General features: G+C 43.2%; 1 protein-coding gene across 2 annotated transcripts in view; it reads right to left on the reverse strand.

Moving 5' to 3' along the window:
- The window catches only part of Aoah (acyloxyacyl hydrolase), a 239,786-nt gene that overhangs the window by 103,080 nt on the left and 122,601 nt on the right, over nucleotides 1–14,105 (reverse strand). For both annotated transcript variants that reach the window (XM_052729193.1, XM_052729192.1), the window contains exons 7-11: nucleotides 10,687–10,747; nucleotides 9,244–9,314; nucleotides 7,924–7,972; nucleotides 5,279–5,327; nucleotides 3,124–3,218 (exon numbers count right to left, since the gene is read on the reverse strand). In XM_052729193.1, the coding sequence (XP_052585153.1) occupies nucleotides 3,124–3,218; nucleotides 5,279–5,327; nucleotides 7,924–7,972; nucleotides 9,244–9,314; nucleotides 10,687–10,747 (325 nt within the window). The remainder of the gene's footprint in view (nucleotides 1–3,123; nucleotides 3,219–5,278; nucleotides 5,328–7,923; nucleotides 7,973–9,243; nucleotides 9,315–10,686; nucleotides 10,748–14,105) is intronic.

Genomic DNA, 14,105 nt, shown 5'->3' on the forward strand with positions numbered 1-14,105 from the left:
AAACCACGACCAAGACCTAGGCAACTCTTTTTTTTTTTTTGAGACAGGGTTTCTCTATGTAGTTTTGGTGCCTGTCCTGGAGATCGCTCTGTAGACCAGACTGGCCTCGAACTCACAGAGATCCACCTGGCTCTGCCTCCTGAGTACTGGGATTAAAGTCCTGTGCCACCACTGCCTGGCTAGGCAACTCTTATAAAAGAAGGCATTTAATTGGGGAGTGGCTTACAGTTCATAGGGTTAGTCCATTATTATCATAGTGAGGAGCATGGTAGCATGCAGGCAGGCAGGCATGGTGCTGGAGAAGTAGTGGAGAGCTACATCCTAATTCATAGGCAGCAGCCATGGGAAGTGGGGATATGGGCTTTTAAATACTCAAAGCCTACCCCACCAACATACCTCCTCCACCAAGGAAACACCTACTCCAACAAGATCACACCTCCTAACCCTTTCAAATAGTTCATCTAGCCAGCTAATATATGAGCCTAGAAGGGCTCATTTAAACCACCACAAGTCTTTAAGAGATTTTCAGACTTTCCTCTGAATTGCCACAAGCCATGTCTCCATCGTCTACATTTTTCTCAACACCTTTATTTTCCAAGCTCCCAGCATTTGTCTTTTAAGTTTCCACTATAGCTCATTAAGCTCTGACTGCTCAATGGCTTTTCTAGTCCAAAGTTCTTCCATAATCTTCTCAAAAGCCCATAGTCAGGTCTGTCAAAGCAATACTCCATGAGCTGGTACCAATTTTTGTCTTAGTAGAGTTTCTATTGTTATGATAAAATACCATAACCAAAATCAAGCTGGGAAGAAAAGGGTTTATTTCGCCTTACAGATTATAGTCCATCATTTAGGGAAGTCAAAGGCAGGAATTCAAGGCAGGATCCTGGAGGCAGGAGCTGATGCAGAGGCCATGGAGGAGTGCTGCTTACTGACTTGCGTCCCATAGCTTGCTCAGCCTGCTTTCTTATGCCACCCAGGGCCACTTGCTCAGGAATGGCACTGCCCACAATGAGCTGGGCCCTCCCACATCAATCATCTGTCAATGAAATGCTCTACAGACTTTCCTATAGCAAATCTGATGTGGGCATTTTCTAGACTGAGGTTCCTTCTTCCCAAATGATTCTAGCTCGTGTTGACATAAAACTAGCCAGCACAGCATCTTTAATGAAACTCTTAAAAACATGTTTCATGTAGCCCAGGCCGACTTCAAACTCAATATGTAGATAAGGCTAGTCTCCAACGGATTAGACTATAGGCATGTACTACCACACACATTTCTATTTTGCATTTTAATTACTTTACTTAGTACTGGCCCTGACGGTTATGTAGAAGGTTCCGGTACAGGTGTTGGCACATCCTCTCATGGCAGCTCTCACCTTAGGAAGCTGAAACTGCAGATGGCACAGCACCCTTTGTTTGGGTGTGTGCCATTCAGACTGTCCTGCCCTTCTCTCTGGCTCTCATCCTTTGTCACATAAATCCTAGGTGTTTGCACAGTTCAGCTGGGGAAGAAAATGGCTCTTGTGATAACCCGGCAGGTGAGAACTGGAGAACACACAGTTGTCATCCTCTTTCGCCACATACCATAGTCCCTTGGGATTTGGGGGGAAGGTTCCAGAGCCCCTTTGAATACCAAAATTATAGATGCTCGAGTCTCTTATATAAATTGGAATGGCATTTACATATGACTGATACACATCTTCCAGATACTTTTAAATACCCCTGGACTACTTATAATGTCAAATACAATAGGAGTGCCACGTCATCAGGCAATGTGCTGTATTGTTTAAGGAATAATGACAAGAAAAAGTCTTTATATGTCTGTCAAAACACAGTCAAAAGAATGACACATGGTGAATGATGTCTTGGGGAACTGAGAGAGAGACTCCAGGAAAAAAGGCAGAGGGCCTTTTACCTCATGTTCATTTTGTTCTCTGGATTGTTCTTGGATGTGATTTCATGCTTCCTGTGTTAAACATTTACATTCAATTTATAAGACATGTTTATTCTTGTTGGATGTTGGAAGATAGCTGTAGAACCCAATCTGTTGAAAGGATATGCTGAACGCTATCCTTATTGTACCCTGAATCTGGATATAACCTTTTTTTTTTTTTGCCTTCCCAGATATAAGCTATACTGCGTGTCAGACAATTATATTTAAATTGGTATGTCCTGAGAAAGTTCTGGGAAGGGGCTGATCTGTTAATATTTAGTAGATGCTTACTGACGTTTATTTACATGTTTTTCTGATCATGTTTTTCCGAACTCAAACCACCTTCCTTGGATCATTGCTTTCTTTGTTTCATTCATGTAAAAACAATACACTGAAACTAAGAAAAATTGTCTGCAGCATTAGACTGTCATCGGTCCTGTTCTAAGGTCCTCGACCTATGGCAGGTCTCACAGACACAGATCTGCAGAGGTCCACGAAAGCCGACACACACGTCCGTCACAAATGCCGTCAGCACAGCTGGCCTGCAGCTTCCATCTGCAGTGGGTTGATTCTGTGGGTACGGGACCTGCAGATATGGGTGATTGCCTGTATTCATGATGTGATCATCTAACACATGGAGACCCCTCTCACAATGCCCATGTTTGATAGGGTCAGTGACTCTTGGTGTCTTCCTCCTTTCCTCTTGTCTCTGAGTCTCTCATTATTTATTATGGCTGTCTTTGTTATTTTCTTCACTGAAAAAACCCTTACAGGATCATTCTGTTCTTCAGAAGTGTGTGTGTGTGTGGGGCAGATTCTCTGTCCCCTGCTGTCCCCCCATGAAGCACAGAAGTAGCTCTCAAGAGCCCAGCAGTCTGCTCTGCCTAGCCTCAGCATGCTTATAGACAGCTTCCAGGCTGGAAACACTCTCCATGCTCCTGACTTCCAGGAGAAGCCAGCACATGACTGCTCCTTCTGCACACCAGCCGCTGTCTTGACTCTCAACTGCCATCTTTGCCTTTTCTGACAGGAGGTGAGATGAGGCTGGGAAGGTGAGGAGGAGAAACCTTTGCCTGCGTCTGCCTACAAAGGGAAATTTGCACCTGTTTGGAGTTGGCTTCCCATTAAGAGCACAGGGAACAAAAGCAAAGGCCAGCACATCCGGATTGAGTACTGCCCCAATTACTTACGGAAGACATCTGCGAAGCTGTCAGCCATTCAGGAGGGATGTGAAAATGAGCCCCAGCTGAGTCTCCCAGCAAAATGATTCCCTTGGGCTGTGAACCTAGGAAGCACAATTTATTTACATTATTTATGTACTCAAGGAGTGGGCAGCCTCCAGAGCGAGTAGCTATTCGAGCAGATAGCCTGGTGTGCATTGAATGCACAGTACATCCTAACAGTGATACATTGCCACTTTTCGTGTGTTGGAGAGTGTGAGGGGAGCGTTCAGGAGCTGAATGAAATTTCTCAGCCGCTGAACTGCTAGCTAAGCTGCATAAACACAGGTGTGCTTCCTGGCTCAGCGTAAAAGCAACGGCTGTACAACATCCAGAATGAATGATGGATGAACACAAGAACTAGACTTGATCTGAGTTCAGAAATATGTCCTAAATTTTGGTTCTGGAAATGGCTTTCTTAGAGAATACACTGATTCTCTTTAAGAGTTAATGACCTCATGGAGCAATTTTTATAGTTTAAAGATGTGATGGTCTCTTAAAGTCCTTAAATCCACATACACAAAGGCACTGGATGGACAATTCTGGCTGAAAAACAGAGAGAAGGAGATAGAAAGGTCTCTGTGCAGCCTGCATGTCTGGATGTAAGAGTCACTTAATCAGATTCAGAGACACATCTACACAAATCACTTACTGGTGGGTATACCCTCTATCCTCTTAAGGACCTAGAAAAATCAAATGATCCCTCTAGAGTCAGAGACCTCTCCTTCCTCCATCCCCAAGCCCTTGGAGTGAGCCAGAGGGTGGCCCAGCTTTATTGTAATGGTTCCCTAGCCTTGGCTTCTCTGTAAGCTGCTGCTGAGCCACAAGAATGGAAAATAAGAGGGTCTAGGGCATCTAAGAGGGCAGTGTGGTGGGATGTGGAGATTCAGGGGTTTTCCTTCCTCTGTTCGCTAGCCCAGAAGGTTTAGAATTTCATCTACATCTGCAGTTGTTGCTGTTATTATTTTATTACAATTCTGGAACTGAACATTGGGCCTCATGCATACTAAACTAGTGTTTTAGCACGGAGCTGCTCCCCAAACTCCAGAGTTACTCATAGTCTTCTCTCTTCTTTTTCTTCTTGTAGTACTGAGGATCGAACTTAGGACCCAGCACATGCTAAGCAAATACTCTACCACTATGCTATATCTCTAACCATCTTTTTACATCTTATTTTGAGACAGGATCTCATTCACTTGCTCAGGCCAGCCTGAAATCACCCTGAAGCCAAAACAGGACTTGAACATTCAATCTCTTGCCTCAACATATGAGCATATGAGATTACAGGCCTGTGCCACCAGGCTTGGTTACAAACTTATTTGTTCTTTCTGTCACTCAACAAATATTTCTAATTTGCATAACTTTTCAACGGACCTTTCAATTTCCAGTCCTCCCTTTTTCCCCTCTGAGAACTTACAAAGGTTCTTTAGATTGACCTTTTCAAGTATAAAAGGTCGCCTTTGGGATAATTAGAGTGGTTATCCAGGGAACAGCTGTTGAGTGAGTGCATGACTAAACCCATCTTCTGGGGAGCAGAGAAGCACTGAGTAACAACACAGGGACAGTGCCTTAGTTTGGTTTACCCCTGGAGTCGGTGTTCAGCACTGGTGGCTCACATGCCCAGGCATTTGTGTTTTTAGAGTAGGAAGCTTTTGCTTAGTTATTTCTGGAAGCATCTGCAGGCTGAAGCTTGGCTTCTCTCTTAAGTCATTCAGATATTCACCATTAGAGACTGTCTCCTCAGTATAGTGTGGCTAAGCTTAATGTATGTTGAAAAGGACATGCAAATGATTAGATATTACTTCCTATGTCGTTATTTGGAAAAGTCCCAACTTCTGATTACTCTGTTATTTGCCCTGCAGTCTTCCCTGATGTTATCATTAAGGTTTCTAGTCCCCAAGTGAAAGAGCCAATTAAACAAATTACATTCTGCATCTTCCAGATCTGCCTCTTCTTCTATTCCTGTCTTTTTCTGATCAGTTTTGAAAACCCATCTAAATGGGCCCTGTAAAGTAACTGCTAACCTCAGGCTCTGCCTCACAAAGATGATTTTTTTTTCTCTTTACTTTGACTCAACTAGAAAAGAAGTATCTACTGTAGTAAGATGCTGACTTTTAGTTCATACCTTCACAGAATTTCTTCTCATATGGAATGCCATCTTTTGGATCAATACCCTTTAAAAGAGAAATGAAGAGATTAGCAGTGTGATTTTAAATTTATGAGACACATACACTAAATCCTTCCCAACTGAATTTAACATGCAAAGGCAAATCAATAGATAAAACCCTTTGAAGCCTTTTGGGTCCCTAATCCAACATATACTCCATGTAATGAGCTGGGTTTAAGAGGAATTGAGGATAGAACAGGAAGATAACAAGAAATGAGGGCCCATTCGTTCAGAGCAATCTGGGGCAACCATTTAGAAGAGGAGCAGAGACAGGAATGACTCTCCTTGGAGCACTGAGGGCTGACTGAGTCTTGGGGATGTAGGTCAAGGGTGTGTTCTATAGTCTCTGAGCTGGAGATCAAAGTATCCAGACATCTCAGGAACACCAATTTTCATCCATTTCACCCTTTCAACCCACACTCAATCCAGGGAACATTGATGAAGCATGGAGACACTTGTGGTTGTCACAGTGGAATGGGGTACTCTTGATATATTGTGGACAGAAACATAGGAGGCTGCAGTATACCCTACAGCTCTAAGATGATATGTCTAACTCAAACATCAACAACTCAAGGGTTAAGAAACCCAAGAAGGGCAGTTGGTCTTGAGTGTGACTGAGTTATCACAGTTGAGCCTCCAAAGTGAAGTGAGACACTTAGTGCAGCACCTGTCCCTTGGAAGAGACATTAGTCATATTTTAAGACAAAAGTGCTTGGTGAACGTAGATATGATGGAAACAATAAGTTCTTGCTCCTGGTCTTGAAGGCTCCAATGTGCATGGAAACATGCTGGGAAGTCTTGAAGGAAGCAGAAGCATCCAGCTTTACTGGCCCTTGTGCCTTCCGTAATTAACCGATGACAAGAGCCAACCCTCAACACACATACACCTATTCGCATCACAGTCAACAATGGAGCCAGGCGACACTGTGCAGTAAGTAGCGGCCTTGATGACTGCAGGCTCCTTGTTTTTGACTTTGTGATTCTGAGTCATTTTTCCTCTGCAGAAAGGGACAGGTGTGAAGACATGAAGATGCTGTGTCTTTCGAGTTAGTGATGATGAGCTTCAGGTTTTGCCACCTGAACTCACAGTGGATTTCTCTCAGTCTGTGCTTGGCCCCTTCCTTACAGAGGTGGTATACCGTGTCACAAACAGTGGAGACCATGGGACAAAGACAACATCCCCACATACTAATCCTTTGTCCTGAGATAAGACAACCAAACTTGGATTTACCACAAAAAGAGCTACCTTGGAGTCCTCTACACCTTTGAGCTCTAGTATAGATTTTTTATCCCATAAAGAGGTAGCATGACTGAGGGTAGAATGTTTGAGGTTGACACAGTAGTTATCTGTCATGCTGTTTATATACCAGAAGCCACAGGTCTCGATGCACACAATAGGGATTGCTAATGCAAGCCTGAGCCACTGGTGTCCTGGGGAGAGAAAAAGGACTAAGCAGAAAAATGAAACAACAATTTCCTTCAAAGCCAGGAAGCTTTATCTTTAAGGCTCCTTGTTTGCACAGCTCCTGCCTGTGAAGGTACTGGGAGGGGCTGGGAGCTCCAGAACCTTCTAGGTCATCTCTTCTCAAGTTTTGGGTCAAGACCGTCTTGGGTCTCACATATCAGATATCCTGCATATCATATATTTGCGGTATGATTCATAACAATAGTAAAATTACAGTTATGAAGTAGCAATGAAATAACTTTATGGATGGGGGTCACCACAACATGAGGAACCATCTTTAAGGGTTGCAGCATTAGGAAGGTTGAGAACTACTGTTCTCAATAGAGCAGAGAGGCCATGCTGTCATTGATAAGATGTAAGTATTTCTATGCAAGCACTTCAGGCTTAGAAGAAAACAAAACAAAACAAAACAAAAAAAAAACCAAACCCAAAAAACAACAACAAAAGAAACTGACCTGACTTTGCAAGACTCTGATGACTTGTTAGGATTTCCTTCATGTTTCTAAGTGACTGTCTACTTTTATACTTGAGTTTGTATTTGTAAGTTGGTTTCTTTGTTCTCCACAAGGATTACATCAAATCATGTAAATGTCAGATGACTATAACACACGAAGCTGCAGCCATTGCTTCCCACAGGTTAAGTATTGGATTGGATTTCTGCTTTCTTCCCTTCTCTCTCCCTGAAAGCTATAAACCCATTGTATCTAGAGAACTGGGGCAGCACAGCCAGAAGCTTCAGGGTGTGAGTGGTGCACGCAGGGTAATTTCTATGCGACCTGACAAGGCTTATGAAGGAAAACAAAAATGGCTGTAACAAAATGGCAACATCACGTGGCTTTTCCCAACAGCTGTGTGGGTGCTGTAAGGGTGCTAGCATCAACTCCAATTCATCACACAACAAACAGAATAAAGGAATTAGACAGTAGCGACCACAGCCTGGCTTAAACAGGCTGTTTCTGAGGAAGCCCCAGTTCTGACACCACTGCTGGTCTTCCTATGTGATGGAAAATCTTTATCCCTCGTGCAAGTAGCAGGGGAAGAGTTCCCTGGGCTCTCACCTTCCCAGTGTGGCCCAAGAAAATCCACACTGGGGAAGGCAGAAAGTAAGAGATGATGTTCAACTTTAACCATTGCTTACCCAAATGCCATTACAGTTGGAGTCTTGATGGACATCCCAGTTGTGCGGCCTATGAAGAAAACATCAGCATTAGTCTTTGGCATATATGGAATGCTCAGTGAGTGTTAGTTTCGTAAATGGGTGTCATGGGAAATTACACCATAAGATAATAGTGTTCTTCGAGGAAGAGCACCCTATATGTGTTGTGACATACAAAAGCTGCCACTTAGTGAAGCGCTATCTTCATTAGTCTTAACAATAAAAACGCTGAGTCAGATATTAGGTTTAAAGCTGAAAGATCAGAGAAGCAGAGCAGCCAGCCACCAGAGAGTTCTTACCTCGACGAAATCTCAGACCGAATGGGTCGGCCTGTCTCTGCAAATCCTCAGACTGAATGGGGAATCATCCTGTCTCTAGGAATCCTCAGACTGAATGGGCCCATGGTCCTGTCTCCACCCACTTTATATTCCTATCTCCACCTCCCTAGTGCTGGGATTAAAGGTATGCACTACTACCACCTGGCTCTGTTTCTCTTTTAGACTGGTTCAGTCTCATGCAGCTCAGAGTGGCCTTGAACTCCTGATCTTCTTGCTTCCTTCTCCCAATTGCTAGGATTAAAGGCATATGCCACCACTGCCTGGCCTCTGTAGTTAACTAGTGGCTAGCTCCACCATCTGATCTCCAGGCAAGCTGTGTTTGTTGGAATGCAAACAAAATATCATACAACAATGTAGCCTGTGCATTCTTGATTTGGAGCAGTTCTGGGAACCTCAGCTTGAAGGCAGTCTTTCCAATGACTGAGGATTCCTGTGGTCTATGGAGTTGTGGAATGGTGTGCCTAAGGAGTAAGTCTGCAGTCCATCTTCTTTAGCAAGGTGAAGCTGCAAACACTGCCTGTGAGCTGTGCATCCCCTGGTCAGCTTGTTGTTCCAGCATTGCAATCCTGTGACAGCAAAGGGTGTCACAGCCATGTCTTGAAGGCAGAGCTACGGTTGTTGTCCATCAGGTCACGACTCAAGCAGGGCATGGGTCTTAGTGTTTGGAGTCCATACCTTGCTCTAAGGGAACAGGACACAACTCCCAGGTCTACCTTACTGAAGAACCCACTTGGGGGCTGTATCAATGTCTGCAGTCATTTTTGTGTAACTAGTTTCTCTCAATAGAATGCCATGCCATCGAAGCAGCAACTTCCTGTTTTGTTTAGTGCCTAACTCCACCCCAAGTGCTTTGCAAGTAGAAGGTTCTTGGTAAGCATATTTGGATAAACAACTGTTCTCCCTGCAACTAGGGATCCCCAGGTTGGGGAAAGCCATCGTGTCTCACGTCTCCAATAAAAGTTACCTTCTGCCTGGGTACACTGTCTTGTCACTGTCGTTACAGTCTCTGCCTCGCCAGTGGTAGCCCCGCAATGTCTGAAATCGAAGAGCACACACAGAAGGGCTTAGTCCAGCTTTGACATGGCCCACAGTGAAAGCTAATCAGGGCTATCTAAGGCATGTTGACATCCACAGGTTTTCAGCTCAAATACTGAAGATAAGTAGGGAAATTAAGATTAATATAAGATAAGCTGTGTGAGGTAAAATATAATATGACACCAAACCGAGACAACAGTGGGATGCATAAATGAATGTGTGTTGATGGGTGACATTGGGTGTGTGCCTATGTGTGAAGGTGTTAGGGTATGTGTATTTGTATGTATGTGCATGTGTGTACATATGCGTGTGTCCTTACATATATGCATATGTATATATATATATGCATTCATGTATACTCCTAGAAACAGCAGGACTGTCCAGCTCCTCAGTTGTTTGGTTAGCCACTAGTCTTCTCAGGATATAAAATAATTCATCTATTTGGCCAGTGATGAAACTTTTCATTGGGTAATTCAAAAATAATGTATGTCAACTGCTGTGGGATGGTCTGTATGTCAAATGTGTTGCTGATTGGTCAATAAATAAAACACTGATTGGCCATTGGCTAGGCAGGAAGTGTAGGTGGGACAAGGAGGAGAATAAAGCTGGGAAGTGGAAGGCTGAGTCAGAGAGACACTGCCAGCTGCCACGATGACAAACAGCATGTGAAGATGCCGGTAAGCCACGAGCCCCGTGGCAAGGTATAGATTTATAGAAATGGATTAATTTAAGATATAAGAACAGTTAGCAAGAAGCCTGCCATGGCCATACAGTTTGTAACCAATATAAGTCTCTGTGTTTACTTGGTTGGGTCTGAGCGGCTGTGGGACTGGCAGGTGAGAGAGATTTGTCCTGACTGTGGGCCAGGCAGGAAAACTCTAGCTACAGTCAACTGCAAATCATTTGGATTTGTACATTGCTGAAGAGCTTAAAACAATCAGGGATCAAAATTCTATCCGACAATGTTCCTTCTTGCAGTCTCTCATCCTATGGGGGTTTGAGGACAGGCCCTTTGTTTGTTTCCCCAGAAACTTCTTTGGCATCTTAACAAGTCTAAATCAAACTGTCTCTCACGCACACACTTGAAAAAGTAAGCCCAAGCAGGTTTATGAATTTCCAAATAATTGACACCACCCTTGTGGTAACCATAGCCCACTGGGGAACTGCAGGTAGGAACAGGGAGAGGAGAAAACAGAACTGGGTCTATAGTTTGCTTTGATGGCTGGTGATTTTATGAAGTCAAAAAGCCCTTGAAATTGTGAACTGATGTATGTTCATCAAATGAAATTCAGTCATGTCTTATTAAAGGGAAGAATTTTGTAGATGAAATATAATAAGGAGTGAACACATACTCATTCATGGCAATACTCACTGGGAAAACACTGTATTTGTCAGAATCCACATCTTTGAATGGCACAGCCTTCTTTATAGATCTAGGAAGGAAAACAAAGTGCCTGGTGAGATTAAAAAAAGATGTTTGTGAAAATAAACATGTGCAGATACTGGTTGTTTATGTTTCAGACACTGATCTAAAAATAAAACCCAGAGTCTGCGTAGCTCATGGGAATGTCAGCCACACTTGGCCAGTCATTGCTCTCCATTCAAACAGTTTCTCTCTGTTTATTGTGGGCCATCTGAGATGTAAAATAAATGAGTTAGAGTTGTAGGAAACATGGGATATCAATGTTATGGTACTTAGGAAATACAGACTACCTGTTGGATCTAGCCAATGAACCCCAGCTCTCCTGTGGTGGTTTGAACAGGAATGGCCCCCAGAGGCTCATATATTTGAGTGCTTGATCATTAGGGAGTGGCAGTACTTGATAGAGATTAGGAGGTGTGGCCTTGCTGGAGGAAGTGTTTCACTGGGGGGTGGGCTTTGGGGTTTCAAATGCTCAAGACAGGCCCACTGTCTCTCTCTTCCTGCTGCCTGTGCCCAGATGTAGAACTCTCAACTTTACCAGCACCATGTCTGTCTACATGCCACCACTCTCCCCGCCATGTGACAATGAACTAATCCTCTGAATTGTAAGCCAGCCCCACTTAAATGATGTCCTTTATAAGAGTTGCCATGGTCATGGTGTCTTTTTACAGCGATAGAACAGTGACTAAGACAATTGTCTTTAACCCCTTTGTTAAGAAACACTTTTATTTAACCACTCATTGTAAGAATCTTGGGCATTTAATGGTCATTAGCTAGTAACTTACACTCTTCCTTATGAGACTGGGTAGCCAAGGACACAGGCATGATAGCTAGCATAAATCAGACCAAAGTTATGGATACTCTAAGAGGAAGGACTCTCTGTGCCTTGCTCCCGGACTCTCCCTGCTGCAAAATGGAGCCACTGCTTTCCCCTCCATTTGGGGGAAATCAGATACAGGACAGCAGAAGGTTGTAGTCATGGGGCAGGATGAGGCTGTGCCTCGAACCTAAAATTTAGTGTTAGTAACATGGGACTTTGTGGGATTTTGTAATGTTTTTTTGAATCAAAGGCATCCAAATGGAGCTCAAAACAAGTAGGGTGGGCATTTACAATCTATTTGTTCACATAAGAAGAGGGCTGGGAGTCTAGAGGGTCAGTGGGAGCAGAGGCTGATCTGTGGCCACTAGAGAGTAACTTTACATGTTTGAAAGGGGACAATAATAGTGCCTGCCTCAACATACACAGTGGTCCTTGATGTGTAGAAAGCACCAGCTAATTTGTTCTGATGATGATTACTGAAGCACAGGTTGGTTTAAAGGGCAAATGAGGCTGCACTTACGTGTGCGTTGTAAGTCATAAATTACCAAATACATTATGGTGTGGTACAAATTAAAATTGAATCACAGTGACTTTAAAAGAGAATAAAACGTGCTGTTTTTGCTTTTATCATAAAGGAATAATTTTCTTTTTAAGTTGGGCCAAGAAAATCCATGGCCCCAGATGCTCCTGAATTCAAAATTTCAAAGGTAGTTCAATTAAAGAGTTATCACTTGGATATCATTGGAAACTTCAATGGTGCCATTAAAGAAGAGATAGGGGTCCCAAATCAGCTCAAAACAGGCATGATGAAATGATTGGCACCTGGGGAGCTGGCTGCACCTCAACCTTGAAGCATCTTCTTTCATGTCTGACAGTCTCTTCTCCTCATAACTTGAGGCTCTCTGTGTCTAACCTGGTGATATTTTATTTGTACTAAAATGTTATTTGTATGTTAGTAAATAAAGTTGCCCAGGGTCAGAGCTATTAGCAAGCCATAGGAAAGCAGGGCAGTGGTGGCGTACGCTTATAATCCCAGCACTTGGTAGGCAGAGCTGGGTAAGTCTCTGTGTGTTCAGGGATACAGCCAGTATTGGATACACATGCCTTTAATCTCAATACCAATCATAGAAAACCTGGAGGCCTTTACAGACAGGCCGTGACAAGGCAGTCATGTGGTTGGGTTTACAACCAATGAGAAGGCAGAACAGAAACTCTATATAAAGACTTTAACACAGAAAGTAGCTCTGGTTCGGAGAGGTAGGACCACCACAGGAGGAAGGGTAAGGTTTTAGCTCTTAGCTCTGACCTCTTGGCTTTCTTCTTTGCATTGGTTCTGTGTTTCTTATTTAAAAAGACAGTTGGTTACATCTACATAACCCTATCCCCAGAGAGGGGTGAAGCTACTGGATCTGGGATTCAGACCAGCTGGCTGCGGGGCTCTTATTGGCAGATGAGCTAGGAAAAGTTTGTCACTCTTCAATTCTTTTTTGTTTGTTTGTTTGTTTTTCAAGACAGGGTTTCTCTGTGTGGCTTTGTGGCTTTCCTGGATCTTGCACTGTAGACCAGGCTGGCCTTGAACTCACAAAGATCCGCCTGCCTCTGCCTCCTGAGTGGTGGGATTAAAGGCGTGTGCCACCACCGCCCGGCTCAATTCTTAAGAGACTCTGAAAATGGGTCAGAATCACAGCTGCCTCCTCTTTTCTCCAGCTATCTTAATGGCAGCCTAGGGATCTTCAGCAAATGTAGTCCTCATGAAGCTCAAGAGATAATGAATGTTCAATATAGTACTTGAAGTTCTAGCCAGAGCAATAAAACAACATAAGGAGATTAAGGGGATACAAATTGGAAAGGAAGAAGTCAAGCTTTCCCTATTTGCAGATGACATGATAGTATACTTGAGTGACCCCAAAGATTCAACCAAGGAACTGATACAACTTATAAACACCTTCAGCAACATAGCAGGATACAAGATCAACTGAAAAAAAATCAGTAGCCCTCCTATATACAATGGACAAACAGGTTGAGAAGGAAATCAGAGATACATCACCCTTTACAATAGCTACAAATGATATAAAATACCTTGGGGTAACACCAACCAAGCAAGTGAAGGACCTATATGACAAGAACTTTAAGTCCCTGGAAAAAGAAATTGAAGAAGATGTCAGAAAATGGAAAGATCTCCCATGCTCATGGATAGGAAGAATTAACATAGTAAAAATGGAAATCTTACCAAAAGCAATCTACAGATTCAATGCAATCCCCATCAAAATACCAACACAATTCTTCACAGACCTGGAAAGAATAATACTCAACTTCATATGGAAAAACAAAAAACCCAGGATAGCCAAAAGAATCCTGTACAATAAAACAACCTCTTGAGGCATCACAACCCCTGACCTCAAGCTCTACTATAGAGCTACAGTAATAAAAACAGCTTGGTACTGGCATAAAAACCGACATGTGGACCAATGGAATCGAATTGAAGACCCTGACATTAATCTGCACACCTATGAACATATAATTTTTGACAAAGAAGCCAAAACTGTAC

The sequence above is a fragment of the Peromyscus californicus genome, unplaced genomic scaffold (assembly GCF_007827085.1).
Source record: "Peromyscus californicus insignis strain IS unplaced genomic scaffold, ASM782708v3 Scaffold_8__1_contigs__length_139910024, whole genome shotgun sequence".
Classification (NCBI taxonomy): Eukaryota; Metazoa; Chordata; class Mammalia; order Rodentia; family Cricetidae; genus Peromyscus; species Peromyscus californicus.